Below are 27,693 nucleotides of genomic sequence, written 5' to 3'. Positions count from 1 at the left end.
CATATGCGGAAACCATTTTTGGTCTAATATCACTTTAGATTTCATAAAAATCTCCACTAATAAAAAAGTGAGAGCCAAAAAACAAAGTCTGTAAAGTCTTTGGTCTGTAGAATAGACCCTGCCGCTAATGTTCGCCGTGGTCATCCCCATCTATTAATAGACTTCAGCCCCAGTGACGTATTTACGATAAATTCCAAAACGAGGCCGTACCGCAGAATTGGGGGACCAAATATTATGATCAGCCAACAAGCAAATTGGTCGAATCCGTACAGCGTAGTGGATCTTAGCTCCTCTGCAATTTGTTAAAATATTAAATATCCTAAAATTAAATTATTGAAGTGAATTATTCTGCAATAACAAGCCAGAATGTTTTATAATTTTATTGGTCTCAAATAAAAATGATAGTAGTATATTTTTTAACCTGTCGAAAAAATTCTAGGGGTCATTATTCTGCGGGCTGTTCGTGGTGTTCGTGCTAATGTCAACACCCCACCAAGGCAAAACAGTGGTAACTGTGTTGGAAGACCATCCACATTATAGACGAATTTTAGCAGGAAATACATATCTAATTGCCAAATAATGTGCTTTTCATCAATCCTTATATATTCTAGTGTCAAATGACACCGATGTTGTTAAGATTGCTTCCCTGAGTGGCTCAGAAGATGGTTGTATTTGTGTGAGTTGTTCACAGGTGGCTGAGCTGATTTGTCATATTTGTGTACACGGTACACATGCACTGAAGTCAGTGTGTGATTACACTGCAGGCAGTCGGTCAACTCTGCAGGTCTGTGACAGCCAGCACTGTGTTTTTCTAGGCCTGAGGAAGTAGACACTTAGCTTGGAAGGAGTATAGAAGGATCTCTGTGATATTTGAATTAAGTGAACATAGAAAGTATGGCGTTGGCTAACATGTTGAAGAAAAAACGGTACAAATTCCAAGTGAACTTTACAGTCGAGGAATTATCATCGGTGCCGTTTGTGAGTGGAGTTATGTTCGCCAAAGTGCGGTTGTTGGATGGAGGAAGTTTTTCGAATCTGTCTTCCAGGTACTAAGTTTGTTTCATTACTCTATCTTTTATTCGTCATTCCTAGACCCTACTCCCTTCTTTTCAGTTTATGACATATTTTGAACTCCTGACTGACGAGGAGACTATGGCATGATTCCAATACCAGTTCTAGACGTTACTGAGAGGAAATCGCTACCAGATATAGATGTACAATTGACTTGAGTTGTATGCTGTATTGAAAGTCAACCCTCAAGTCAGGATGATCAAATCATCAATGCAGTCTGACTCTGAAGTTACTGAACAGCTTTTCAATGATAACTTCTTGAAAATTCAAAATTGTCACTTTCATTCATGTATGGATCCCAGAATTCATACATGATGATAAATTAGTGATGTATGGCAACACTCAGTGACTTTGGCTCTTGTTGAAGATCAATACACAGAAAATGTCATGAATGTAATCAGTGGTGAGGAAGACTCTGATTCACTGAACTGTATGATCAATGGACGACCAACGTCATCAAAACAATCCAAGTTTTCAAAGCGATGTTAAAAAGTGTACATGTCCTTTATGATCTCATCTGCACCCACATCATGTACCTACATGTATTCAAATCACATTATCACTTTTCAGCAATTAAATGTTGGAGATTTCAATTCAATAGCTGTCCATGTTCTCTATTCATCCATCCCTAATTACATTGAATTAGTGACTCGCCAATAATCACTCCGACTTCATTGTAATCGGCCTACAGCAGAACTGTGTAGAATGTCAATCGCTTCCTTAATTGGTATTGGCCTAAATAAATGTTGTTAAAATGACATGATTGCTCTGAAATCGGAGATGGATTTGGATGTGATTTATGATGCCAATGACAGAGATACCCCCTCCACGGTTTTGTAGTCTTTATATTAATTGTCATCTGATACAGCTCTGAGCCAAGGAAGTACAGCCGTTGGTTTCTTTCTTGGTTCATACTATAGGTCCTTTTTCACGTGGGTAGTACTTCCAACATACATTGTAGACAAGGAACATGTACTTGTGTGATTACATGTATTTCTAAAACCTGATTTTTAAATTAGGTTAATGAATCATTTGTTCTTTTGTATGAATTTGGCCATGACAATGCATGAAGTAATTCACAGCTTAGTTTGGTCTGACTCGATCTATTGTTGATTGCACAATGTTACACTTTAGATCTTACATTGTATTCTATTTTAAATTAGTATTCTAGATCTGGTTTTGATTTGAAGGCATTCAATTCTCCCATGATTGATTGAGAGACATGATTTATGTGGAGAGTAGCCTAAGGGAAACACTACAATCGAAAATTCCTTCCTTGGTATGTCATGTGTAAAGGTCTTTTGAAAGTCTATATTGAAAATTAAGACCTCTCACAAAGTTTAAAAAGGGGTGGGGGGGACTGATCACAATATTGAAAGAACAAGCATGTTTACACCCCAAACTTGGTGTCTGCTGAGATGCTCTGATGCCAAGACATGAAACAATGAACATACAACTACAAGACCTTTCCAGTTTGTTTCGTTATGTTATTCCTTCTACATGATATAATCTCTCATGTTGATCGCTATCAGCTGTTGGCGGAAATGGGTTAACCTATATCCTGTTCTACCTTGTAGATTCCTGTGAGATAATCAATGTAATTGCTTTGAATAATCAGATCTATAAACACAGGATTGGGTCTCTTATTGACTGGGCATGTATTCTCGATATGGAGGGTGGAGGCCATCTCAACCAGCAGATCTCTCGTTTCATGCCCAGAGATGCCAAGGTTACATGTAAAACAGGCCTTCCCTCGGCTCAAACACATGCCTGCGATATCCACACAATCCTAAAAGCTTTGGCAGCCCTATTTGTCATTTGATACTCTTTATGCCATGGCTGATCTATAATGATAGCATTGAGGTTAGATAGCCGATTTACATTCCACATGTAATCGACAAATGTACATGCACATGCTTATCAACAAACAAAACGTAGAAAACCTGTTTGATGTTACCATTTGATGGTCTGATTCTTATCCCATGGTCTGAACTAGTGTGACGGGGCACAATTAACAGTGTCCATTATCATCCAACATTTATGTTCAAATCATATCATCTTATATATAGTTAGTTTTATACCAGTTAAATGAGACTTCATTTAACTCAATGTCATATATTATACTTAGGTTAGTTAGTTCACTTTTTACCATAACGTGTCAGGATGTTGTTCTCACTAACAACCATCCCAACAGGACACAAGGTATAAGGAAGCTATCATATATTCTAAAACTTCTAAGAAACTCCGGATTGGTACCAGTCGGTGACAGGTTTGGAGTGGTGCGTGGGCGTTTTAAGCCTATGAGATGATCAGCAAGAGGGAGAGTCTGGCACAGGAAGTTAACTTTTCCTGTCTCTGCCAGTTACAGTTTCTGGGAAATTGTGGAGTCATTCTCACATGGTCCTAAGATATTTAGTTGGGGAACAAGGGCCAAACATCACTTGCGTCTTGATCTCTTGCGAGGCAAGACCGTTGTTTAAAGAGAACTCATCATTAGATTAGATCCAATTTATGGAATTTGGTGAGATCATTCAGGAGATTCCAGTATGCTCTTATTTAGACCAGGAGCGAGAGAAAGATTGGTTCAGGAGAATTTACATGTCATTGTAAAGGTAGGTGAATTGAGTTACTTCATCTTTATTCCGATTTGTTCTATTATATTATGTCTTTCAGTGCTTTGCCCAAGTATGGTCAAGATCGCCAGGCCCCATATCTCACTGCAACTCTCTTAAATTCACTCCATTTCTGATGCACCTGTTTTTATTTTACAATTGCTTAAAGGCGTAAATTTCATTACCGTATGAGTGTGACGGCATGGTGCTATGAAAATGATCCAAGATCACTGAATAGGATTTAAGTTGTGATTTCTTGTGACCCTTTCATTGATGATAATTACTCTCAGAGGCATGCATGTTCACACATTTTACTGTCGAGGGAGAGCTTGTTTATCAGATGTTTCGGGAAGAAATGAGATAACTTTATTGTGTATTTTATCTATGAGCTAATTCACGTTAGTAAGATAAATATGTAACATTTAGGACTTAATGACTTGAAGCCAGTTTGGTTATCAAAGTAGTGATATTCCGTTGGTTATCTTTTTGTAGGAATAGAGGACCGCGTGATTGGTCAAAGGAAATAGACTGTGGAAAGGAGTATCCCACGTCTATGGTGAGTTTATTTCAGGAATTGTTCACACAATCTGAATATGGGCTCATTATCTTACAAACTGATATTTGAGATGGCTTAGTATTAATTTCTAGGAAAGTTATGATTGTAATAATGATGTGATTATTATGATTTAAAGGTACTAAATGATTCGTGATTTGGATGCATTGATTCATGAGCCCATGAGGAAACTATGTTTAAGCATTGTTTAAGTCTTGTCTTGTGTTTAGATCAATAACTGATTGGAAGTGGAATTGACATTAATTATGAATTAATATCAATGTTCAGTATGTTCTAAGGTTATTTGTGCTGTGTAACTTTGACAGTGTTGATTCACCAAGTAATTGATTTGAGATAGTAATGTAGTAGAGTTTGCATAAGGTCTTAATTTTAATGTTTTACTCACAATCTGTGTTTTGTATTACAGGGATCGTAAGGTGACCTGTCATTGCCCTTTTCTTTCTTCTTTGTTTTTGTTCGGTTCTTTTGGTTGTGTGTGTAAACGTGTATATAACATGCTCCAGAATATGCTAGTTGAATAAATATACCATATCCGGAAAGAATCTAGCCTTACTTTAATTCTGCTTGGCTATAAATGGCGTTGTCGACAGCAGGATTTGGGTTATTTGTGAAAATTGAGCATAGAGCATGTACACAGTTTACAAAAGGGTAATGACAGAGGTTGAGAACTGATGAGGCATGAGCACAGTGCTGCTAAGACGGATGTTTCTAGGAAGACTATCCTAGAAGTGACGCGTGTCGGTGATGTTGTGACAACCTACTTAGGGATGACTGCAGCAGAACTTGATGAAGTGGAGCCGGATCAAACATTCCAGGAACAATTAACAAGTGCTGAAGTGACATTGTTTACATCATATGAACTATTTTAAGACTGTGGTTTATAAATAGACTTGATGTTGTTATATCCGATTGCTGAGGTTGATTTTGTTGCGTCTATACGACACATGCCATGGGACTGTGAGTTGTGCTCATCATTCTAGGGTCAACGTGAGGTTACTGGGCCACAATCCTTGTTTTGTTTTGGTTCTGTGCATATTATCTTTCCAGTGTTTAGGTTAAGTTGCAGTGAGATTTGAGGATGGCAGACTTACAAGACCTGAGTGAAGACCAACTGAAGCAGAAGATTGCTGACCTGAGGGCTGACCTGACAGCAGCGAAGCTAAATGAAGCAAATGCAGTTGGGAGCGTCCGTGAGCTTAGGGGTGAGTCCAAAGCCTTAAAGGAAACTGTAGATAAGCTTAAAGGTAAGGATACTGTATATGTGGGGAGGGACCGAAAGCTTGAGAAGTTGAGGGGGGCACCAGTGGCCAGTAAAGACCCAGAAGTAGAAGAGTGGGTCAGAGATGCCCAGGGCATCATAGAGTCCAGGAAACTGAAAGGGCAAGATGCCATTAACTTTGTAACTGACCATTTGGCTGGCGACGCCCGTGTGGAAGTGGATAGTAGGGGGAAGATCGATGATGTCAAAGATCTCTTCAAGATTTTGAGGAATGTCTTTGACATTGCCGATTCTTTGCCTCAACTGAGGCGTAAGTATTATGCGAGGTTGCAGGCGGAGGAGGAGTCTGTGGTCCAATATTCCCATGCGTTGGCGAGAATTCACCAACGCATGGAGATGCTGGACTCCGCGCTGAAAGCCACTAAGGAGGAGGCCCTTAGGGCACAGCTCGCGGAAGGGTTTAAAGACCCTCAACTCCGGCGAGAAGCCCTTCGCTGGATCCGCGAGAAGAACGGCAGCTTTTTCGAGTTGCGAGACTGGGCAACAGAGTGGGTCCGCCAGGGTGAGGGCAGTGATCTAAAGGTGAAGGCCAAAGTTAGGGAACATCAGGCAGAACCAGCCCTGATGGAAATGCTCAAGGAACAGAATGTTATCTTGAAGGAGCAGGTGAAGGCTCAACAGGAGTTGGCAAAACTCATTGCAGGAATGAATGGGCCAAGTAGTAAAGGGCAGAAATATGACCAACGGGGACGGGCCTGTTTCGAGTGCGGCAGCCTGGATCACCTAATTAAGGACTGTCCAGATGCACAGAAGAAAGCCAAGGCTAAGAAAAATACGGGTAAGCCCAAAGCGAAGACAAATGAACAGGCGGCCACAGGGGCGTTAAACTAGTTCGAGCCCCTGCTGAGAGCCGAGCAGCGGGCGATTTAAGAGGCTCTGTTCTTGCCAAGGCAATTGGCAAGTGCCCGGAAGCCGATATTCAGGTGGGGGGCGTGAGTGTCCGGTGTTTATTAGACACTGGGGCCCAGGTAAGTACCTTGACAGAGAGTTTCTTCAAGGAAACTCTCAAGGGTCAAGTAAGGGTTCTGGATACGTCTTCCTACCTGAAGATTACCGCTGCCAATGGCCTGCGTATCCCTTACGTTGGGTATGTTGAATTAGACATTGTAGTGCATGGAAGAACATTTGAGAAAATGGGTTTCCTTATTGTCAAGGATACTCCAAGCTTTAAGAAGAAGGTTGTGCCAGGTATTTTAGGCAGCAACATATTGAGGTTGTTGAATGATAGTTTTCAGGGTCAACATTTAGACACTGATTGGGATTCAGTGTTACATTTATACAGTCATTGTGCCGTAGGTGACCTACCACCGGCGGTAGATGCAGACGACCATGGATTAATCGGTCAGGTGAGAAACGCTAGTTCTGAACCCCTGCTTTTGCCAGCTGGCACAAAGAGGATCATCAAAGCTAGCGCCCCTTTCCCAAAAAGGGGTACCTCGTACTGTGCCTTAGTAGAAGGCATACCATCAGAAGACTGCTCGCTCCCAAAGGGACTAGTAGTAGCAGCTTCGTATTCCATGGTCATTGATGGCCAGACCTGGGTTCAAGTAGCCAACTTTGGGGAAGAAGATGCCTACATCCCAGGTAAGTGTTTATTAGGAAATTTATTGTTGGGGGAAGTACCCTCAGCTCCCATGAACGTAGAGGTAATGGAAGTCTCTGCGAATGAGGTCAAGGTTGGGAGACAGTATGACCCGGAACCGACACCAAGCAAAGCTACCGCAGAGAAGGTAGCCCGACTGATGGAAACCATGCATATTGGTGAGTTGACTAGATCCGAAAGGAAGAGATTTGAGCAGTTGCTTCAGCGGTTTCCTGATCTATTCAGTGATGGTGATCATGACTTAGGGTACTGTGACAAAGTCAAGCATAAAATTGTACTAACTGATGATAAGCCTATCAAGGTCCCTCATAGGCGTATTCCACCTCATCAACTGCAGGCTGTTAAGGAATACCTGGAGACTCAGCTTCAGGCAGGTATTATTAGGCCTAGTACATCAGCTTATGCTTCAGCGATAGTTTTGGTTCGCAAGCCGGACGGTAAAATGAGAGTTTGCGGGGATTTTAGATTGTTGAACGCAAAGACAGTCAAAGATGCCCAACCCTTAGTTAGAATACCAGAGGCCTTGGAGGCATTGTCTGGCTCAAAGTTCTTTTGTACTTTAGATTTAGCTCACGGTTTTCTACAATGTGGAATCGAGGAGGAGGATATCCCGAAGACTGCTTTTCGGGCTGGGTTTGCAGCCCTGTATGAATACACCCGTATGCCGATGGGGCTCTGTAATAGCCCTGCTACGTTCTCCAGACTGATGCAAACTTGTCTTGGAGATCAGAATCTGGTCTCTCTTGTAGTGTATTTAGACGACATTTTGATCATGGGGAAAACCTTTGATCAAACCCTGGAGAGGCTAGAAATGGTTTTCACGAGGTTGCAAAGCTTTGGCCTGAAAATCAAACCAAGTAAGTGCCATTTCTTTCTTGCAGAAGTTAACTTTCTTGGTCATGTAGTCTCAGAGAAAGGCATAGCAACTAATCCTGAGAAAATTGCAGCTATCAGAGACTGGAAAGTCCCTGAAACCGAGAAGGAGTTGAGGTCATTTTTAGGGTTAGCCTCCTATTATCGCAGGTTTATCAAAGGATTTGCCACCATGGCTGCACCCCTTCATGTTCTTTTGGGTGGTCCCAAAGGAAAAGACAAGACCAAAGGTAAGAGGTTAAGAGACGAGGAATTTCGGGCTCAGTGGACTCCTGAATGTACAGAGGCATTCAGAAAATTACAGGATAGCCTGTGCACCTCCCCAGTACTGGGATACCCAAGATTCGGCGAAAGTTTCCTAGTGGAAACTGACGGTTCGTACAGGGGTTTGGGCGCTGTCCTGAGCCAAATCCAAGACGGTAAGCAAGTAGTGATAGCGTATGCTAGTCGTAGCCTTAAGCCAGCCGAAAGGAATGACATGAATTACAGCTCAATGAAATTAGAATTGTTAGCTCTAAAGTGGGCTGTGACTGAGAAGTTTAGAGAGTACCTTTTAGGCGGGACATTTCAGGTATTGGTAGACAGCAACCCGCTGGCCTACCTACAGACAGCTAAGCTGAATGCTACAGAGATGAGATGGGTCGCACAATTGGCTCAGTTTGACTTTTCAATCAAGTATAGGCCGGGTAAGAACAATGGAGCAGCAGATGCTCTCAGCCGTTACCACCCCGTACCTGCATTGGACTTCAAGTTGCTGACTGAAAGTGAGGTAAGTTCACATATGTCAGAGATTGTCAAAAGTACACCCATCCCAGATTACCTAAGGTCAGCTCTCCAAGATGATATAGTGGAAGTATCCTTGGAAAGCCATGAGGCAGTGTTACCCCCTGAGACCAAGGCACAGGGAACACTACCATCCTATTCCACAGATGACTTACAAAAACTCCAGTCCAGTGACAACAGTATTGGTCCATTCAAGGATATCTGGGCCAAGGGTATCAAACCCACAGGTAGAATTCTCATCAAACTACCCAAACCGGTAAGAAAATTGGCTAGGGAGTGGGATAGAATTCGGGAATTCAAGGGTGTCCTCTACCGTCAGAGGAAAGAGAAAGGTGAGATAATGCAACAACTAATACTACCAGAGTGTCTCAGGGACAAAGTATTCACGATGTTGCATAATGACTCAGGACACCAAGGGACTGAACGGACAACTTACTTGGTAAGATCACGATTTTTCTGGCCTGGTTTAGCTAATGATATCGCTGAGAGATGCAAATCTTGTCAGCGCTGTATTATCTCCAAGGCCCAGCAGAAGGTAAAACCTGCCATGGGACATTTGCTAGCTAAAAAGCCGTTGGAAGTCTTGGCAATAGACTTCACCTTTTTAGAGCCAGCCACAGATGGGCGGGAAAATGTCCTTGTGATGACAGATGTGTTCACCAAATGGACACAGGCAATTCCAACGCGGGACCAGACAGCCAAAACAGTCGCTAAGGTATTGGTTAATGATTGGTTCTTGAAGTACGGTGTCCCCAGGCGGATACACAGCGATCAAGGTAGGTGCTTTGAGTCTAAGGTCATCCAACAGTTATGCCAGCTGTATGGCATAACTAAGAGCAAAACTACCCCATATCATCCCGAGGGTAATTCTCAGGCAGAAAGATTCAACCGGACTATGCATGATCTTCTAAGGTCATTACCTGCTGAGAAGAAGAGACGATGGCCTCAGCACCTCCCTGAGTTAGTATTTGCATACAATGCGGCACCACATCAATCTACCGGGTACAGCCCATATTTTCTGTTCTTTGGTCATGATCCTCGCTTGCCCATTGATCAGTTACTCCCCTCGGTTGAGGACACTGATCATCAGGTGGATTATGATGAATGGATCACCCTCCATCATACTCGTATGAAGGAAGCCCAGGTATTGGCTAGGACTCGGTTGGAAAAGGAAGCACTTAAGCGAGAGCGCCTCCGTCCTGTGAAGGAGGACAAACTAGAGGTAGGTTCCAGAGTCTTCTTAAAGAACTTAGGTGTCCGTGGACGCAACAAAATGCAAGACCGATGGAATAGTGTTCCATATCAGGTAATAGGTAAACCGGATCCAAACAATGAGGTTTACAGCGTTGAACCCCTCGATGGTTCTGGCCCAGCCAAAACAATGAATAGGGTTAACTTGCTTAGATCTGACAGGTTAGTAGTCCAAGAGTTGCCCGAACAGCCTGATGAAGAGCAGGCCACTGACAGGCCTGACCCAATTATGACCAGGTCTCGTGCCGAGGCACGCGACAATCAGGTCACTGAAAGTGACAGGTCGGAATCAGACTCTGAGGATGATGACATAGTTGTATGGGAGGAGCCCGGGGAAGTATTAGAAGCTCCACCTCAGGTGGAAATTAATATTCCAGTTCCAGCTCCAACCCCAAGACGGTCAGGCAGAGCAACTGCAGGTAGGCACCGTAATATGCATCATTTACCTAAGTCAAGTGTCCACACAACAGTGCGGGAAATGACTGAAATCAACTCTGATTCAGGTACAAGTATGAGTGAGCAAACTATAGCGGACTTTGCCAAGGCACAGCTTATGCTGGCCAAGTTGTTATTAAGGAATTCAGTTCTTTAATATTTAGCAGTTGTTGTTGTTGTGGGCAACAACAAAGTCAGTCGGGTGGTATGTGACGGGGCACAATTAACAGTGTCCATTATCATCCAACATTTATGTTCAAATCATATCATCTTATATATAGTTAGTTTTATACCAGTTAAATGAGACTTCATTTAACTCAATGTCATATATTATACTTAGGTTAGTTAGTTCACTTTTTACCATAACGTGTCAGGATGTTGTTCTCACTAACAACCATCCCAACAGGACACAAGGTATAAGGAAGCTATCATATATTCTAAAACTTCTAAGAAACTCCGGATTGGTACCAGTCGGTGACAGGTTTGGAGTGGTGCGTGGGCGTTTTAAGCCTATGAGATGATCAGCAAGAGGGAGAGTCTGGCACAGGAAGTTAACTTTTCCTGTCTCTGCCAGTTACAGTTTCTGGGAAATTGTGGAGTCATTCTCACATGGTCCTAAGATATTTAGTTGGGGAACAAGGGCCAAACATCACTTGCGTCTTGATCTCTTGCGAGGCAAGACCGTTGTTTAAAGAGAACTCATCATTAGATTAGATCCAATTTATGGAATTTGGTGAGATCATTCAGGAGATTCCAGTATGCTCTTATTTAGACCAGGAGCGAGAGAAAGATTGGTTCAGGAGAATTTACATGTCATTGTAAAGGTAGGTGAATTGAGTTACTTCATCTTTATTCCGATTTGTTCTATTATATTATGTCTTTCAGTGCTTTGCCCAAGTATGGTCAAGATCGCCAGGCCCCATATCTCACTGCAACTCTCTTAAATTCACTCCATTTCTGATGCACCTGTTTTTATTTTACAATTGCTTAAAGGCGTAAATTTCATTACCGTATGAGTGTGACGGCATGGTGCTATGAAAATGATCCAAGATCACTGAATAGGATTTAAGTTGTGATTTCTTGTGACCCTTTCATTGATGATAATTACTCTCAGAGGCATGCATGTTCACACATTTTACTGTCGAGGGAGAGCTTGTTTATCAGATGTTTCGGGAAGAAATGAGATAACTTTATTGTGTATTTTATCTATGAGCTAATTCACGTTAGTAAGATAAATATGTAACATTTAGGACTTAATGACTTGAAGCCAGTTTGGTTATCAAAGTAGTGATATTCCGTTGGTTATCTTTTTGTAGGAATAGAGGACCGCGTGATTGGTCAAAGGAAATAGACTGTGGAAAGGAGTATCCCACGTCTATGGTGAGTTTATTTCAGGAATTGTTCACACAATCTGAATATGGGCTCATTATCTTACAAACTGATATTTGAGATGGCTTAGTATTAATTTCTAGGAAAGTTATGATTGTAATAATGATGTGATTATTATGATTTAAAGGTACTAAATGATTCGTGATTTGGATGCATTGATTCATGAGCCCATGAGGAAACTATGTTTAAGCATTGTTTAAGTCTTGTCTTGTGTTTAGATCAATAACTGATTGGAAGTGGAATTGACATTAATTATGAATTAATATCAATGTTCAGTATGTTCTAAGGTTATTTGTGCTGTGTAACTTTGACAGTGTTGATTCACCAAGTAATTGATTTGAGATAGTAATGTAGTAGAGTTTGCATAAGGTCTTAATTTTAATGTTTTACTCACAATCTGTGTTTTGTATTACAGGGATCGTAAGGTGACCTGTCATTGCCCTTTTCTTTCTTCTTTGTTTTTGTTCGGTTCTTTTGGTTGTGTGTGTAAACGTGTATATAACATGCTCCAGAATATGCTAGTTGAATAAATATACCATATCCGGAAAGAATCTAGCCTTACTTTAATTCTGCTTGGCTATACTAGCAATGGAAAGGATCATGGTCAGGTGCTATGGATCTTTGAAGCACACCCCAGGTAGACTCAGTTGGCTACTTGCTTAGTGCTGTATATTGTAGGCCTATTCCATTTATCCCCTCCCCAGCTTTGAGATCTGGAGATTGCTGCACCTTGAGCAGGACTGCTGCCAGGCCTCTTACCTCTTGACCTACACGCAGGTGGACCACACTGCAAACCACAGCCAGTGGTCCTCAGCACAAAGCTAAAGAGCTCCACAAATGTGTGAATTCAATTCCTGTGACGTGCGACCCATGATTGAAATTATGACGATTGTGGTCAGAAGTGGTTTCAGATTCTTGCTGCAGATTGGTAAATCGCAAGCAAATCTCGTGTTGTCGTGGCTGTGTTGCAGGTCATGCTAACCACCAGGTGCAATCAGCTCCGACCTGATCTCAAGGTCAGGCATATCAGGTGGGTCGGATCAAGGTTCTGTTGAAACTCTCAGATCGAATTAGTCTCGGTAGTCTATTTTAGTCAATGGGAAAGTCAGCAAGAAGCTCAGTTTACCAAATGAATAATCTGTACACAGAACTAATCAGGACCATCCAAGTTTAGGACTCGTATGCCTCCTCTGACTATTTTTTTGCTACGGTTTTCCATCTTATGCCGATCAACCATCTTATGCTGATCGTAGTACAGAGGTTGGAATTCATCATCTAGGCTGCCAAATTTCTGTAGCACATATCATCTTCTGGCTGCCAACGTGGCAGTGTCATTCCTTTCTTGTACTGAGTGATTGCATCAAATTATCCTGATTCAAATATGTGTTCATGTAACTTGATTACTATCATTAGATTCATGATCAGTACCGAGATCTAGTTTCCAGTGTTATAAAGTTCACCCACTTTCTTGAAATGCCAAAGGCTGGGAAGTCTCATTGATGGCTAAAGGTCCCGGGTTAAGAAAAAAACTGAGAACCTTGCATTCTGTCTTAATCACAGTTGCTTTGACAAGGTGGAGAGGGGGGAGGTCTTGGTTGCTTTAAAAATACATAACTGACACTGACATAGGGACAAGATTGAGAGCCTTAGAACATCGACTTGCCAATCCAGAAATAAAACATGATAGGTCAAGTTCAGTGACTGGTGTACTCATCTACTTCCTGTAACTTGACATTCTCAGTTTGTGACTGATGAGTGGATGCCGGTATACTGTGTCAGGCACCAGCTCAGTATTATCTGAAAAATATGTGCAATTCATTATATTCTTTCATCAAGCAGAACTTTTTTAAACCTGGCGTATATTATATATTTCTCTCTTCTATTTGGATTGTACTGGATCGCACTGGTCTTGTGATGACATAGAACGCCTCGGGGCAGTCATTTGAGTTTTTCAGAAATACCAGGTTCTCAGTAGGTGTTTGTGGGTTTATGGTTACGAATTGCTACATGTTGCACCTTGCACTAGAAAAAGAGTATTGTTTTGCTATTTTCATGGTTTTGTGTGGCAAATGAGCTAAGCATGAAGGCAGCTTAGGCCTACATGAATCGCTCTGCTTGTTTAAACAATGTCGATTACATATTCCATGCTCTGTCATAAGGCTGTGGGAAAGGGGATATGTAAATTGTTGCCATTTTCATGATCCAGATGGACGGCAACAGCCTGCCTCTAGGTTTTATGGCGGTCCTGCTATTTTCCATAATGCCATGATAATATGCATAAAATAAATTCAGTTCGTTTGTGTTTGTGAAAAACTCACATTGTTGTTTTGCTGTCGACATGACATTTATTTTATAGGCCTATGCCACACAATGAAGTTTTAATTATAGTTTCCAGCTGGGATCCACCAATACCTCCAGGCTGTGACTTGGCTACATGTATGTATAATATAGGCCTTGCGGCAGGAATAAAGCCTAGCTTGGTCGTGTGGTTAGCATACAAATTACCTGTTTTAACCCCCTCAAAGAAGTGGTTCAAGTGCACTTGTACTTTGGCGGGGGGGGGGGGGGAGGCCTGTTACTAGTCAATAGTCGGCTATTCATGACTGCCCACGACAAGAATATGGAGGTCTTTTCTGCCGTAAACCTTTGGCCTACTTTATTTGAAAAAGCCAGTCCTTCATTCTCCAAGACAGGAGGTCAGATATTGGTAGCTCAGTCGAAATATTTCCCTGCTGAATGTAAACATTTGAGTGTTTGTTGACAAGCCCTTAGCATGATTTGAGCTAAGGTTTTATGTCAATCTAGCCTTAGCCACCAGATGAAAGGAATTCTTATCCTAAGTTAACTTTCCCCTTGGCAGACTTTGCGCTTAAGACCATGAATGTCCGTCATGGCTATTTTAGGTGAAGGCCTCAGAGTAATACCTAATTTGACCAGAATTCGGAAGGCCTACTTGCTTGTTGTAAACACTGTAAGGCCTGAGTGTGGGTGGCTAGTTAGGTGTTTGCCCATGTCAACAGTTTGTCTTGTCTCATGGTGACCAGTTCTGGTGCAAACAAATGGTACCCCCGAGTTTGACTGTAGAAGTGTATGGCTACCAATACCATACTCCCAAGCACCTGATATTATCAGAGATTGAACTAGAAAATGAAGCACTCTGGAATGTGTGGTCGGATAGAGTCTTGAAGGACTGTCACCTTCCCATTGCAGTCATCCATGCAGCCCATGTCCTCGGGCTGTAAGGTGGCCCTTGACCAAGTTAATAATACACTAGTATGCCATATACCAACCTGAGATTATTTCCCAATGAAAAATTGATAACCACTAATTTGGTTTTTCAGCATAATCAGAATGTTGCATGTCTGTGTAATAATGTTGTCATGAGAACACTTGTGTGAGAGTAGTCTCAGGCAGACCAAGAATGAAACTCCTGTGCTACCTGTCAATTTCATGTTCTTGCATTCAGTTGGTTACAGTAGTGAAAGGACGGCTATAAAGTGCTATTGCAGGTTTTGTGCCCCAAATTGGCAGCCATTCCCCGCCTTAGCTTGGCTTATTCTGAAGGATGGATTGAGATAAGACGTTCAGAAAGCTGCATTTGTAAACATCGTCTTGATGTACTTGACATTTCATGCAACATTTTTCCTTCATGTCTTCAGGCAGAGTTGTAAGCTGAGAGTGGGTGTGTGCTGGTATGACATGACAATGATGTCTCATGATGTTCGGGGTTCTGATAGCCCCCTTCCACAGGTTCTCTCTTCTGGTAACAAGACCAGTGCTTGCCAAGTAACATGTATTCTACCCTTATCTTTTGCTTTATTCATGAAAAAAGTTTAATATTTCTCTAATTTGTGTCTTTTCAGAGAGGAAATTCATGACCATGTTGTGAACTGGAATGCTTGCTTCAGCTTCATGTGTAAGATGTCAGCCAGCCTCATCACGGGGGTACTAGAGCCATGTATCTGCCGGATATCAGTAAGACGGGTAGGTCGACTTATACACAACCATTAGCACCAAGTTGACACAGTTAATACAATGTAGGGCACTAGACTCAGCAGTGTATGGCAGTCTCTCAAGCCACTTGGCACCAAAATTCAATATTCCCAGGGTCTAAGTTACTCTAAGTACATGTATGTAGACTGCTCATGTTTGCAAGGAGCACTTCTAGGGGCATGGTGCAGGAATATCCTGGTGGTTGTCAACTGCATGACGGGGGGGGGGGGGGGTGTCACTAAGGACCTGAGATAACAACCTGCATTGCCATTGATGCCCTGAATGCAACGAAGGTGGCAAGATGTGCTGCTCTTGAACCGAGTGCTGAGCCGGCCGGCCTCATCTGGTTCCTCGTCTCCCATCAGGCAATGGCAGTATACTATTCTAATACACACTGTGTTGGAAGTGCTAACAAGCAGTGACCATAAACTATACTCACACTCTTGAGATGACAGATTGTTGTTAATTATTCTCCAGAAGACTTCTTCTAACTCTGAGTGGTCTTTTGGGATTTCTGACCTTTAGTGGAAACATCGTTACAACTTACATGCTTGATAGCTAAGCTACAGATTTCAAGCAAGAATTGTGTAGCTGATCCCATTCCTCTTTGGAGATGATCTATCTATTTGATCTAATTGACTGTTTTCAGGAGAGCAAAGGAGGAAAAGCATTTCAAAAACTAGGCTTCGCCGACATCAACTTGGCAGAGTATGCAGGATCAGGGTTAAAAACAAAGAGATTCCTCCTCGAGGGCTATGACTCCAAGCATCGACAAGATAACTCAATGTTGAAGGTGACCATAGATATGACATTACTATCAGGAGATCCATGCTTTAAAGTGTAAGTTAGTTCAGGAAAATCTAAAGAATAGTTAATTGAGAGCTGAGCTTGAACTCTATGTTCTGACATTTGCCTCAGATCACGTCTGCTCCTCATGTCTTGAGTATCAGTGTCAGTCATCATGTCAATGAGAAACATGACTCCATTGTATTTGAAAGATGATATGTCTAGAGAGATCAGGTAGATAACGAATGTCTAAAACACTGTGCAAACGGGCAAAATAGATGGGACCTGGGATTGGATTTGCTGGTATGTGTGAGAAAAAGATCTCTCCTCTGCAGATAGAACCGGTAATCGCTGAGTCTTTGTCGGAAGCACCTGCGATGCTGAGTAATTTTTGTCGCATGTTATCATGATTGCAGCAAGTTTAATTGCTTGTTTTGCAGGGGTTCATGGATATAGGGTCACAGCACTGATAGTTAGTAATGTATGCTCATTCTTTGTCCTTAGGAACTGTCATGAAATCAGAATTATCTTTCACAATCATGATTTGTGTTTCAGGCCTGACTCAAAACAAGTGCATTTACCCGGTGATCACATTGACATGGAGCTGCAACTAGAAAACAAAGGTCAAGGGTCAGGGAATGGCGAAGACGTGAGCGAGGCCAGCCAAGCGTCTGGTGACAGCAGTGGCTTTGGCAGTTTACCGAGGAAAACTAAAGGTGTGTGAGGCGCTGGTGCATTCTGAAGACAGGGTTACAATGTCTGTTGGTTACGTTAGTTCAGGTTTAGAACTGGTTGGTGGTGTCTGCAGTGGGTCTAATCGTCTTCACTATTACTATAAGTATGGGAAAGATTGTGCACCATTAACTCAAGAAAAAAAACGATTATGAAAACATCCGCTTGTAAGCGTAAAAAGAGAACACTTGAGTGAACTGTAAACTCATCACTTGACCTGCTATACAAGAAGCTTGAGCTAATAGTAGGTATCGAGTGTTAATTTTTGTCACTAAACCCAGTGCAAGGCCAGTCTGAAAAGCCAGTATGTGTATAAGACGCGAACACCCCCATACTTGACCTACAATGCGGAAGGTTTGCGTCAGCTCTCTCACTGGCTGTTTACTCTATAAACAGTAAAGACATCAGTATTTCAGTCTGGGCTTGAATCTGAATGAAGGTAGTAGGGTAGAACAACATCTACTTGACATCATTCCAGCTAATATGTGATGTAGGATTGCTTGCTCACTGTTGGAAATGAAGGTTCCTCCCCTGATGACCAATTGCGTTAGATTTTCTGAGTTGGCTGAGGAAAGTGGTCATATCCCTAATCTACCCAAAACAGCCTGTCTATTAACACTTGTCAGTCTTCCCTTGTTGAATCTGGCTTCGAGTCCTTGCCTCTTCAGGATCATCCCATATCTCAGTCTGTCAACGTCCCTTTTCGATCTTTTCAGACTCCCCAGACACAGAAGAGACAACACCGCCCCAGAATGCCGACCAAGGTCATGAACAGGGCCATTCACGGAACTCAAGCTACGCGTCGACGCACTCGAAGGGCTCCGGGTATGCCAGCTTCTCTCACAGCCGTAACTCGAGTGTTGGCACGGACCCCGGCCACACGAGGTGAGACATGATAACACCAGCCAATCACACCATAGTTATTATTCTCTGCACTCTTGGGGAAGTGGGCTTGGGACATGGGGAGCAGGGAGTACTGTTAGGACTTGAAGCAGGCTTTTCTGTGATACTGGTTGGCTTGGGGCTTGGGATGAATAGTTTTGGTGGCAGGCTGTAGCTATCCTCAGTGGGGTATGACAACTTGGGGAAGTGAGGTCAAGAATGTTCGCTGAAGGTTGAAACTGATTGATTTGGCTGGATTACTGATATGACATTTGATGGGCTAAGATTCCAGGATGGTATTGGGCTAGAATCACTTACTAAACCTAACTAGCCTGCATGGTTCTATTTAGTAACTACCAGTAGAAGGAGATCTTTCTCTGATATGGCGTTATCATGTCTTCATTGTAACTAACTGTGTGGCAGCATGGCATGACGCTTCACTGTTGTGCTCTCCTAAACATCACCACATTGGAATCATATATTTGTATTTTAGTGTAGGGATATATTCACCATGAAATTTCAATGCTTGTGTGTGTCTTTATTTCATCCCTGACAGGATGATGTGTTTTATCATTTTCACTTTGGTGTGTTGACATCTTGTGCCACCTCATGCACTGATAACACTGGCTCTGTACATTCAATCACTTGTCTGGCACGTACACTGATACACACATGTCATCAGTGCATTTCCCTAGTTGTCACATGACTATCACAATGAAATCATTGCATTGACTGTTCATAGAATTCACTAGGTGGTTGTAACATGTGTTGCTTGGTAGAAGATGGGACAGTTTTTACCTTGCCTGGATGTGCAACCCTGGCATGGAGTTTCTATAAGCTAGATGGTAACCGATGTGAATTCTATGAATAGATATTTCAACTGATTGACAGCGATCAATAGACACTTCATTAGGTTGACTGTTTTACTGTATGTTTCAGGTTGCAGCCTCCACCGTATGTTCTGAACACTTTCTATCTTTCTTCACCTGCGGTGTAGCCTACTGCATGCTGGCTGGTTATCTCAGGCTTTAAAAGGACTGTGGGGCATCTGGTGTGAATGTGGGGGCCAGTTGTAACGGCCCCTTGAGTAACATCGTTATCTCAGTCTTTAAAAGGACTCTGGGGCATCTAGTGTGAATGTGGGGGCAGTTGTAACGGCCCCTTGAGTAACATCGTTATCTCAGTCTTTAAAAGGACTCTGGGGCATCTAGTGTGAATGTGGGGCCAGTTGTAACGGCCCCTTGAGTAACATCTATATATTGTATTGCTATACAGACTTCTTCCCTTGTCACCTTCGGTGGTATTGGCTAACTTATTATATGGATTCCTTCTCCTCACAGTAGAGCAGAGTTCTGTAGAAATGAGGCTTTTCCACTTTCACTATGAATAATACTGCATGGCTGGTTATTAAACTGATTGGTAGATGCTTGACAGGTGAACCAGTGGCTTGAAGATCTTCACATAAACATTTTTGGATTTGATATTAGAGAGAACTAAAGAGAAAACCTTGGTGTAGCATTGCACGCATTCTACACTTTTGAATGTGTTTCAGCTCTAATTTGGATCCAAAGATACTCTGTTAGCAGTTTCCAATACATATTTACTTGGTTGCTGTAAGTTGCTTCATGCTAAAATCCCAGATGTATCTCTGTATAACATTAAGTTCAGATTTCTTTTCATGATGTGCAGATATTTGGGTTGATATTGCAAAAGTGTAATGTACAGAAATGGTGGTTTAGGTCCTGGCATTCCAGTTCAAATGCATTTGGAAGTACAATGTACAGGAACAGCATGTATGTGTTATACTGCAAATCCTTGCATGGCTTTCTGGTTTGTTGTGGGGTCCACTTTATGCAAGAATCACTGACCCAAGCTTGTTTGTAAATAAGCCAAGAGTTCAACTAGGTCTAGAGTGCAATACTTAGATTAATGAGAGGATTATGTGGTATGGCATGCTAAGCTTTTAACACTTGAATGAATGTCACAATGTGTAATAGCATGGTCCCTCACTTCTAAACATAAACAAAGACTGTTTTGATCTACATGTATGAAGTGCTTGTTGTGTTCATGATTATACTCAGTCAAGTTGAAAGACATTTTGATTTAATACCCACTCCACTGTAATTTTGTGCCTGGTTTAAAGTTATTGGTGAGTTCAATATACATGTAATACCACTGCATGTACTTTATGGAATACAAGTATAAGCTTTTACTTCTCATCACGTGACAAGAGGTCTTCTCACTTATTTTGGCACTTTCATCAAGGAGTTGTTTTCATTACGCTATTGTCATCTTGACTCCTCTCATCTTGCCAAGTTAACCCTCTCTGTCTTGTTACAGGTCCCCGAGTGTAGGGTCGGGCGCAGACTACTGTGGGCATTCCCTGGAGAGGAGGAGGGTTAGTATGCCTGTAGGTTGAGGTGACTTATTCTAACCGCCGTTGTTGAGCATGTGTCAGTTGATGTACCCCCTCTCCTCGAGGTAGAGTACACTCTGTCGCCTTGGCAACGTCAAAAGATCTCAAAAGATGGAATGAAGAGGTAGTATGGTGTGGTGGGGTGGTAGAAGAGCATTGCACTTGTAATCAGAAGGTGGTGTTCTATAAACTATTAGCATTGTTTAGATGAGATCTTTTGAAGTGAACGCACTGTGCTAGCCCTAAAATCATTTTTCAATACATTTTCCTTCAAACGTCTTGCCATTTTTTTCAAAAGGTATTTTCTTGCAATTTTCTCTGTAGGAAAAGAGGAATTCTTTGGTAAAATTAGGGTTCGAATCTAGCGGTAGTTTAAATCGCCCCTCCCTTTTGTCTGTGTCGTCGGGTTACCTTGTGGTGAATGCTGTTGACTCACTACCCACCTTCCAATTGTGGTGTTGGATTGTCCTTGTGTCATGAATTGTAGTCCTTAAAAGACCAGGTTGACATAGAATTCATGTGTTGCTTGTCACAGTTCATGGGTTACTTGTCAAGAGCATGTTCATTACTTCACTTAGGCTTGAAAACATGACTTGAAACAACCCAAGGCTGAAAAGTGACATCCCAAATCATATGTAGCCCGCTCTTTGAAAATGACCTGTTCTTCTTAAAGTGACATGTTACAAGCGACAATGTGAACTCTGTAAACCCAGCCTGAGTGTCAAGTTGTGACATGTTGGTTCCCAGTACCCCCAGTGATAGATGTAGTGGTCACGTAACACAGTCAAATCGATAACTAGAACTAAGAAAGATCCCTTGTTTAGAATAGCCAGACCCTGTTGTCAACTTTCAGAGAGACTTTTCCTCCAGTTTATAGCCATTCACTCAACCTTGCCAAGTATCCTTTCCCTCATAACTATCTTGGAACAAGTTTAAGACACCATTTTATAGCTAGCTTACAGAAAATGAGTGTATAAACATAGATTTGCACCTTGTTATCAGAATCAAAGCACATTCTTCTTTACAGTTTTGAATATTTTCAAGTTTCTCGTGCTCAAATCTTCACTCAGAGGTCATGTTTTGTGCTCTTGTCTGCTTGGAGAGAACTGAAACCCCAAAATGTGTTGATCAGCAAAGGATTCTAGATTCCTGATTCTTTGTGTGGAGATTATGAGTTTCTTTAACGCAACTTCTGAAAAAGGAGGAACATCGTACCCATAATGTTGCATCAGAATCACATTGAATGTGGCTTTTGTCGGCTTCAGAGTACCGGTAATCTAAAATGGCTCCTGTTTCTTTGTGTGCTGGTGTATCTATGGTACTGTCATCAACATCAGTCACTCATTCAATCAGATCTTTCTCTAGAGTAGTTTTGAGATGTTCTTCAGTTCTTTGACCTCATGATTAATGCTTTCATTTCATTCTCTAGAAGATCGAGTCGGAATCGATGAAAGAATCGCGAGTGGAGTCAACAAGAATCGACACAAATGAGGTGATCGATGAACTTTTTAAAGATACAGATTTCAAGGTCAATGATGGTCTAGAGAGTAAGTATCACTTTGCCAGGCTGCTGTGTACCCCATTTACACCCTTTGCTACCAGAGTGGAGAATATCACAAAGACAGCTCTTGACGGACTCCAGCAGACCTCTGAATAACCCATTTCATCTGCTTCACCTTATACCAGTCAGTACAGCACCACAGTGACATAGTGGTCTTCATGTGCTCTACCAGGTCTCCAAGTAACACACATTCAGCTCACTCCACCATGCTTTGGGAGTATTGAACTTGCTGATCACAAAGGATTTAACCTGGCCTCTGGCCTAATGGCATTCAACTTGCTCTGCTGAGTATGAATGTGCAGGCTGCTTTCTCCCTTGACCTCAGACTCGGTGACTTTGAGAGTTCCGTCTTGACGCATTCCTCACTCTCAGGTTGGAGAAAGGGTACTCTGTTTTTGTAATGCACATTCTATACTTATCTAATCTGTCCTTCCAGATTCGGGACTACAACTGTTCATCGCTAAGGATGGTACAGCATCACTTGGTGGGTCACATACCATGAAATCGCAGATGAGGCAAGGCAAATATAAACCAGTTGTGATTGAGGATAGGTAGCGACCGCCACAGGTTACTGTGGATTATTCATGCAATCACTTTCAAGGAAGTTTCAGTGATTTTGGTGAAAGTGAAAAACATGATGCTGTCTCAGAAAGGTATTTGTATTTAGACCTCTTGTTCCTAGGTGAGTGAAGTTCAAGATGGTCTCAGAGTTAAACCAATGCTACAGAATTTCTGTCTCAAAAGTATGCAATATAAATATGCCACTGTTTCTGGTTGGGGACGTAAATAAACTATCATGGGTTTGAAAGGTATGGAAAAAGTCTTGTCACTTGAGAAAAGTCACTGAAAGTTCTCTAAAGGTTTTCATATGAAGTTTGCAGTAGTATTGGGGTAATCGAGTCGAGTCCAGATAAAGTTGGCCTGGGGGTTGTGGGTAAAGTGTATTGTATGTGTGTAATAGATTCTTGTATTGAACTGGGGGACAGTATAAAAGAGAGTTATGTAAACAAACATTCGATCAAAGTACAGTAGACTGCCTCAGTTATCCCAGCTTGTCATGCCATTATGGACATTGGGCTATTACTGTTTTTGTAACAGGGGAAATTAGTTTTGCCTGGCTGGTCTTGTACCTTTTATAACTAATTGCTTTAAAGAGGTCTCTCGCCTGTTGAAAAGATCATGATTGCATCTAGTTGTTCGATAGGAAATAATACTATTTTAAAGAAAAGCCTCATTTATTTTGTTTCACATTCCTCTCTCAGTTTGTTGTGATTTTTAGTTTTGTGCCAAAGACAGATTCGAAGTGAACAAAGATTTCATGAGCAAATGTTGACATCATGAATCTTGGGTATTGAGCTTCATGTAGAAATCTACTAAGTACTAGTTTAAAATGGTCATATATTTCATCAGTTTTAGGACCTTATTTAGAAAACTTACTATCTTATGATCTGTTTAAATCTAGCTGCCATCTGGTGCTGTTTTATATTCTTTATTACTCCTCTCTTTCTTATTTGTTTTGCTGGTGTTTTCTTAATGAATGTGATCGTTGTGTGGGATCACTTGGTCTTGATTGAATACATGTAGTCAGGACACCACTCAGCTTTGACATGTCTTTTGTACTCTGTCTAGATGCTACAGTATTGTATGGTGCAGGCAAAGGACCAGACATTAGGTGTTCCTAATAGTTAAGAGCATTAAGTGTTCTACTCTTCTTTTGCATCTTATGATCTCGATGTGAGCATTGTCCATGCTGGAGCATTTCAACCTATTTTCACACCGCTGTTTTGATATCAAGAAAAAATGATCAGGTGAACTCTTCCTAGTTACAACATGGGCATGTATACTATCCTCTTAATTCAGGCTTATACAGGTTGCCGGTATTCTATTTTTTTGTGGATGTGGTGTAGATGAGAGTTAGGTATAGTTCGAGGTCCGACGAGTTTGAAGCAAGAAGAAGTTAGAAATAAGAATGTCCAATTCCTATAGGAAACTTGTATAAAAGCTTTTGTCTAATTTTAGATGCATGTACTCATCTATTTTCATCTTTTATCCATTCAATACTCTGTTGCTCACCGGCTTTCAGTATCTTATGTGGCCTTCTTTTATATGTGGCTTATACGTCGTGGAAAGGCGCTTGTAGTTTTACAAGGCAGGATAGATGTCGCTCCTGTCCAATCTGGAAGTCGCCATGTTTATACTTTTCTAACATGTTTGTTAGAATTCTATGATGACATATGGCTTAACAGAACTGTGTGGTAGCCTGAAATAGCGTTTTATAAGGTAAATATTAAGATTTCTGTAGATATTTCCATGAAAAGTGGTAATTTCTTCTCAAGTCTTTATGTGCTGTGCTTTGTATTGTGTCAAGAGAGAGGTTTTAAATCATGTTCTGTCAGAATATTCTGATGATCAGTCCAAAACTAAATCAATGCAGTTTCTAACCAGAATCGACCATGACGATATTTCCATGAGAGCCTGACAGGGGTCTCACGCTCAAAGTGTGGATTATGTCAAAGTGCCTGTCAGTCTTTCATGGTTAGATAGAAGTGTCCAATTATGATTGTAATGGAGTCTACATGATGTCATGATAAGGTGTATGTACATGTAGGCTGAGTTGTGTGCAATGTGCTAATATACATATAGGGAAGCACAGATGTTGTAGGTTTTATCATGGTATTGTAATATATGAATACAGGGAAGAATTGGGACTAATGAGGTTACATTCAGGAGGCAAGTTGGGGAAATTAGCTCAGTTTATAAATTGCATATCCAAAGAAGCAGATACATGTATGAGGGTCCATTAGTCTTGTACGTGTACATGTCATTTGTCCTGTGTTGACCTTGTCAACACTACCGGCCAATTTTTATTTCCGCAAGTGCTCTTTTATTTTGGCAGACTACCTTTCTTTCCGGCTTTCCAATCAAAACTAAATTGGCCGCAAACATTTACAGTAACCTGGTCAGTTTACAGAAACTCAAACATTGAGATTGTTTATGTTGATGAAGAAGGTAAAGATTGAAGAGCTTTTTCCCAAAAGAATGATCGAAGTAATCATTTTTGATGAGATTGTGAATGTCCATATTTTATGTTAGTGATGTTACTAAATTGTACCACATATGTGTTGATTAGAAAAGTAATGATTTTCCGATGCGATTTCTAGTTAATTTGAGTTAATTTTCTTTGAAGTCCGAGATTATGACGAAAGTGATTGTTTCTCTAAGAGCATGCTTAACTCTGAGGCAAGTACTGCAAAGTCGATCAGGAGCCATCTCAACGTTCAAGGGTTTTAATAGAAAAGATCATTGCAAATTTGAAGTGGCTCCTGATTGGTTGCACAGCATAAGATAAACAACAAATGCCGTATAATCACAAGAAATCATGCATATCTGTGTTTGAGTGATTTGTTTGATTTGTTTGATTTGTTTGATTTGTCTCTGATGGAGCATGGAAGTGTGGTACTCAGTACAGTCTTGTCTCTGTGTTGTCGCCACACAACTTCTCATCCTCCTATCTGTCTGTAGCTGCTATAATGTATCGTGTGTATTTTAATTCTTCATCCAGACACCAGGTGGCTTGGTATGTAAGCTGTTATATACATCAGCTGGTCTGATGTTGGTCAGTGGTATTCTCCATGGACTCGGATTATTATATTGTTATATGTGCTTTGAGCTTGCATGTAGACAGAATTCTCTCCTGGTGATCAGGTTGGGACTGTGCTCTACTTCACTAACTTTGTATCACCTCTATGCTTGCCAGATTACATCAAATTGGCATGCACCCACTCCAAAGTTCTCTCTGAACAGCGAGGAGGTGATCATAACACCCTCATGGTGAAATAGACAACAGAAAGCTAAAACTAAATAAGTGCCTGTGACATTGATTAGAGGTGACCTAGTACTGTCTTAATCCTTAATACGCAATTACGTCTTGAAGACATGAGCAGTTGTAGTTTTTCCATGGAGATCCTGGAGTGAGTTCTGTTTGGGGCCTTGAAAAAGAGTGTTTTATTGTGTATAATGTCCTGTATTATAATCTGTCTTAACTTAATGTAGGAAGTACAAGCTGTTAGTGTTAGTGTGATTGTGATCAGGGGGACAACCCTCTTGGCTGTAATTATAAGATATTATATTAAACTGAGGCAGTAAGATTGTTAATGGTCCACTGAGCACTGTCTGTGGAACCCTGTATAAGAACCCATAGAACAAAAAGAAATTGTAAAAGAAAAGTACACCATTGTCTATTCTGAGTGGCCTTGGCATAGCAGATTTGTTACACCGGGCCTATTGCCTGAAGGGAAGGTCATCCATAGCTAGTGTTGTGCTTGTTTCTTCACAATAATTAGAATCTCTAGTTTTACAATAAGAAAGAAGAGTTTATTTTGATAAATCAGAGAGATATATCGTGTATAATTCAGAGTAAGATTGTTCTTTATGCCTTGGTTAATCATCATCGATATTTACAGATTAGAAAAGCCCTCTTTCAGTGCATGTAAAGTAATTCTCTGAGCGATGCCGGATTCTGCTTCAACTATGCATTTCTCATGTAAATAACTCCTGTACAAAGAAAATGAGATTTGATTTGGATGATCAGTGTTATCAATGTCCGCTTCTAGAAGGCTGTACACATTCGGTGTTTTATTTATCTTAGAGTAGAAGTAGGATTTGCAGTAGTATGTTGTCTGATGTCTAGGCTTTGCCACATTTTGAACAATGACCGCCCAGGTACACAAACATTCTGACACCCATCGCAGGTGCAAGTTTACAGCAGAGAGAACAGGTCTATTGACTGATGCATGACAACATCAACAAGGCCTGATTTGGCAAGCTTACCATGCATGAATCCGATTGAATTGGAACACTGCTTCCTCATTGGTCCACTATCAATCAATGGCTGCGAGTGCTCATGGGCCACAAAGGGTTCAGATAGGCCTATTTCGTCAGCTTCATATTTGTACAGAATGAGAATGTTGTCTCGGTGTCTCACTGCTTGTGCAGAAGGCACTGCCCACAAGTCAATAGGTGAACTCAAAGTAATGTCTGTCCCAGGATGAGTTGGTCATGGGAATGTTCAGAAGATATTTGACTCAAAACCATAATGTGCTCTCTCACTTGGGCTTCACCACTTTCTAGTGTGTTTTCTCTCTCGAGTCAGTTGCTGTTAGAAAAAATCTCTCAACATTTGTATGTAGAGAAGTGTCATTTATAGAAGGGTCATCATGCCAAATTTTGCGATGATTGGCATCCATATACGTACACGTACCCTACAAGAAGTCTAGGTTGTTTTGTTGTCCACTTGTAAAGAAAGAATGAGATCCAACCATGACTAACTTATTCTGGGACACACTGTAACGACACTGTCCATTGTGCCTGACTATGCTGGGATGTTAACAGATATTTCAGCATAATATATGATGTATATATTTATACACAATAAAGGTTTTTAAACCAATGAA

General features: G+C 41.3%; 2 protein-coding genes across 8 annotated transcripts; both read left to right on the top strand.

Moving 5' to 3' along the window:
- The first annotated feature begins 482 nt into the window (after positions 1-482).
- LOC135501184 (early estrogen-induced gene 1 protein-like) lies at positions 483-27,693 on the top strand. Of its 4 annotated transcripts, none has more exons than XM_064793094.1 (9): positions 483-1,046; positions 15,734-15,854; positions 16,513-16,703; positions 17,205-17,365; positions 18,098-18,206; positions 19,203-19,217; positions 20,604-20,661; positions 22,109-22,226; positions 22,677-27,693. In XM_064793094.1, the coding sequence occupies exons 1-9, from the start codon at positions 895-897 to the stop codon at positions 22,793-22,795; spliced, it is 1,044 nt and encodes a 347-aa protein (XP_064649164.1). In that variant the 5' UTR covers positions 483-894; the 3' UTR covers positions 22,796-27,693. The 4 variants fall into 4 exon arrangements, with proteins under 4 accessions (XP_064649164.1, XP_064649162.1, XP_064649165.1 ...); XM_064793092.1 differs by having other exon boundaries at positions 18,098-18,266; XM_064793095.1 differs by lacking the exon at positions 19,203-19,217.
- LOC135501454 (uncharacterized) lies at positions 3,097-12,451 on the top strand. 4 transcript variants are annotated; one of them, XR_010449591.1, is made up of 4 exons: positions 3,720-4,239; positions 4,664-5,459; positions 11,798-11,861; positions 12,286-12,451. XR_010449591.1 is itself a non-coding variant. In XM_064793582.1 (3 exons), the coding sequence occupies exon 3, from the start codon at positions 5,336-5,338 to the stop codon at positions 6,365-6,367; it is 1,032 nt and encodes a 343-aa protein (XP_064649652.1). In that variant the 5' UTR covers positions 3,097-3,683; positions 4,176-4,239; positions 4,664-5,335; the 3' UTR covers positions 6,368-6,521. The 4 variants fall into 4 exon arrangements, 2 of the variants coding, with proteins under 2 accessions (XP_064649652.1, XP_064649651.1); XM_064793582.1 differs by lacking the exons at positions 11,798-11,861; positions 12,286-12,451 and adding an exon at positions 3,097-3,683 and having other exon boundaries at positions 4,176-4,239; positions 4,664-6,521; XR_010449590.1 differs by lacking the exon at positions 12,286-12,451 and having other exon boundaries at positions 11,798-12,269.

The sequence above is a fragment of the Lineus longissimus genome, chromosome 17, assembly GCF_910592395.1.
Source record: "Lineus longissimus chromosome 17, tnLinLong1.2, whole genome shotgun sequence".
NCBI lineage: Eukaryota > Metazoa > Nemertea > Pilidiophora > Heteronemertea > Lineidae > Lineus > Lineus longissimus.
The sequence above is the reverse complement of the archived record's forward strand: the minus strand, read 5'-3'. Positions and strand labels throughout refer to the sequence as shown.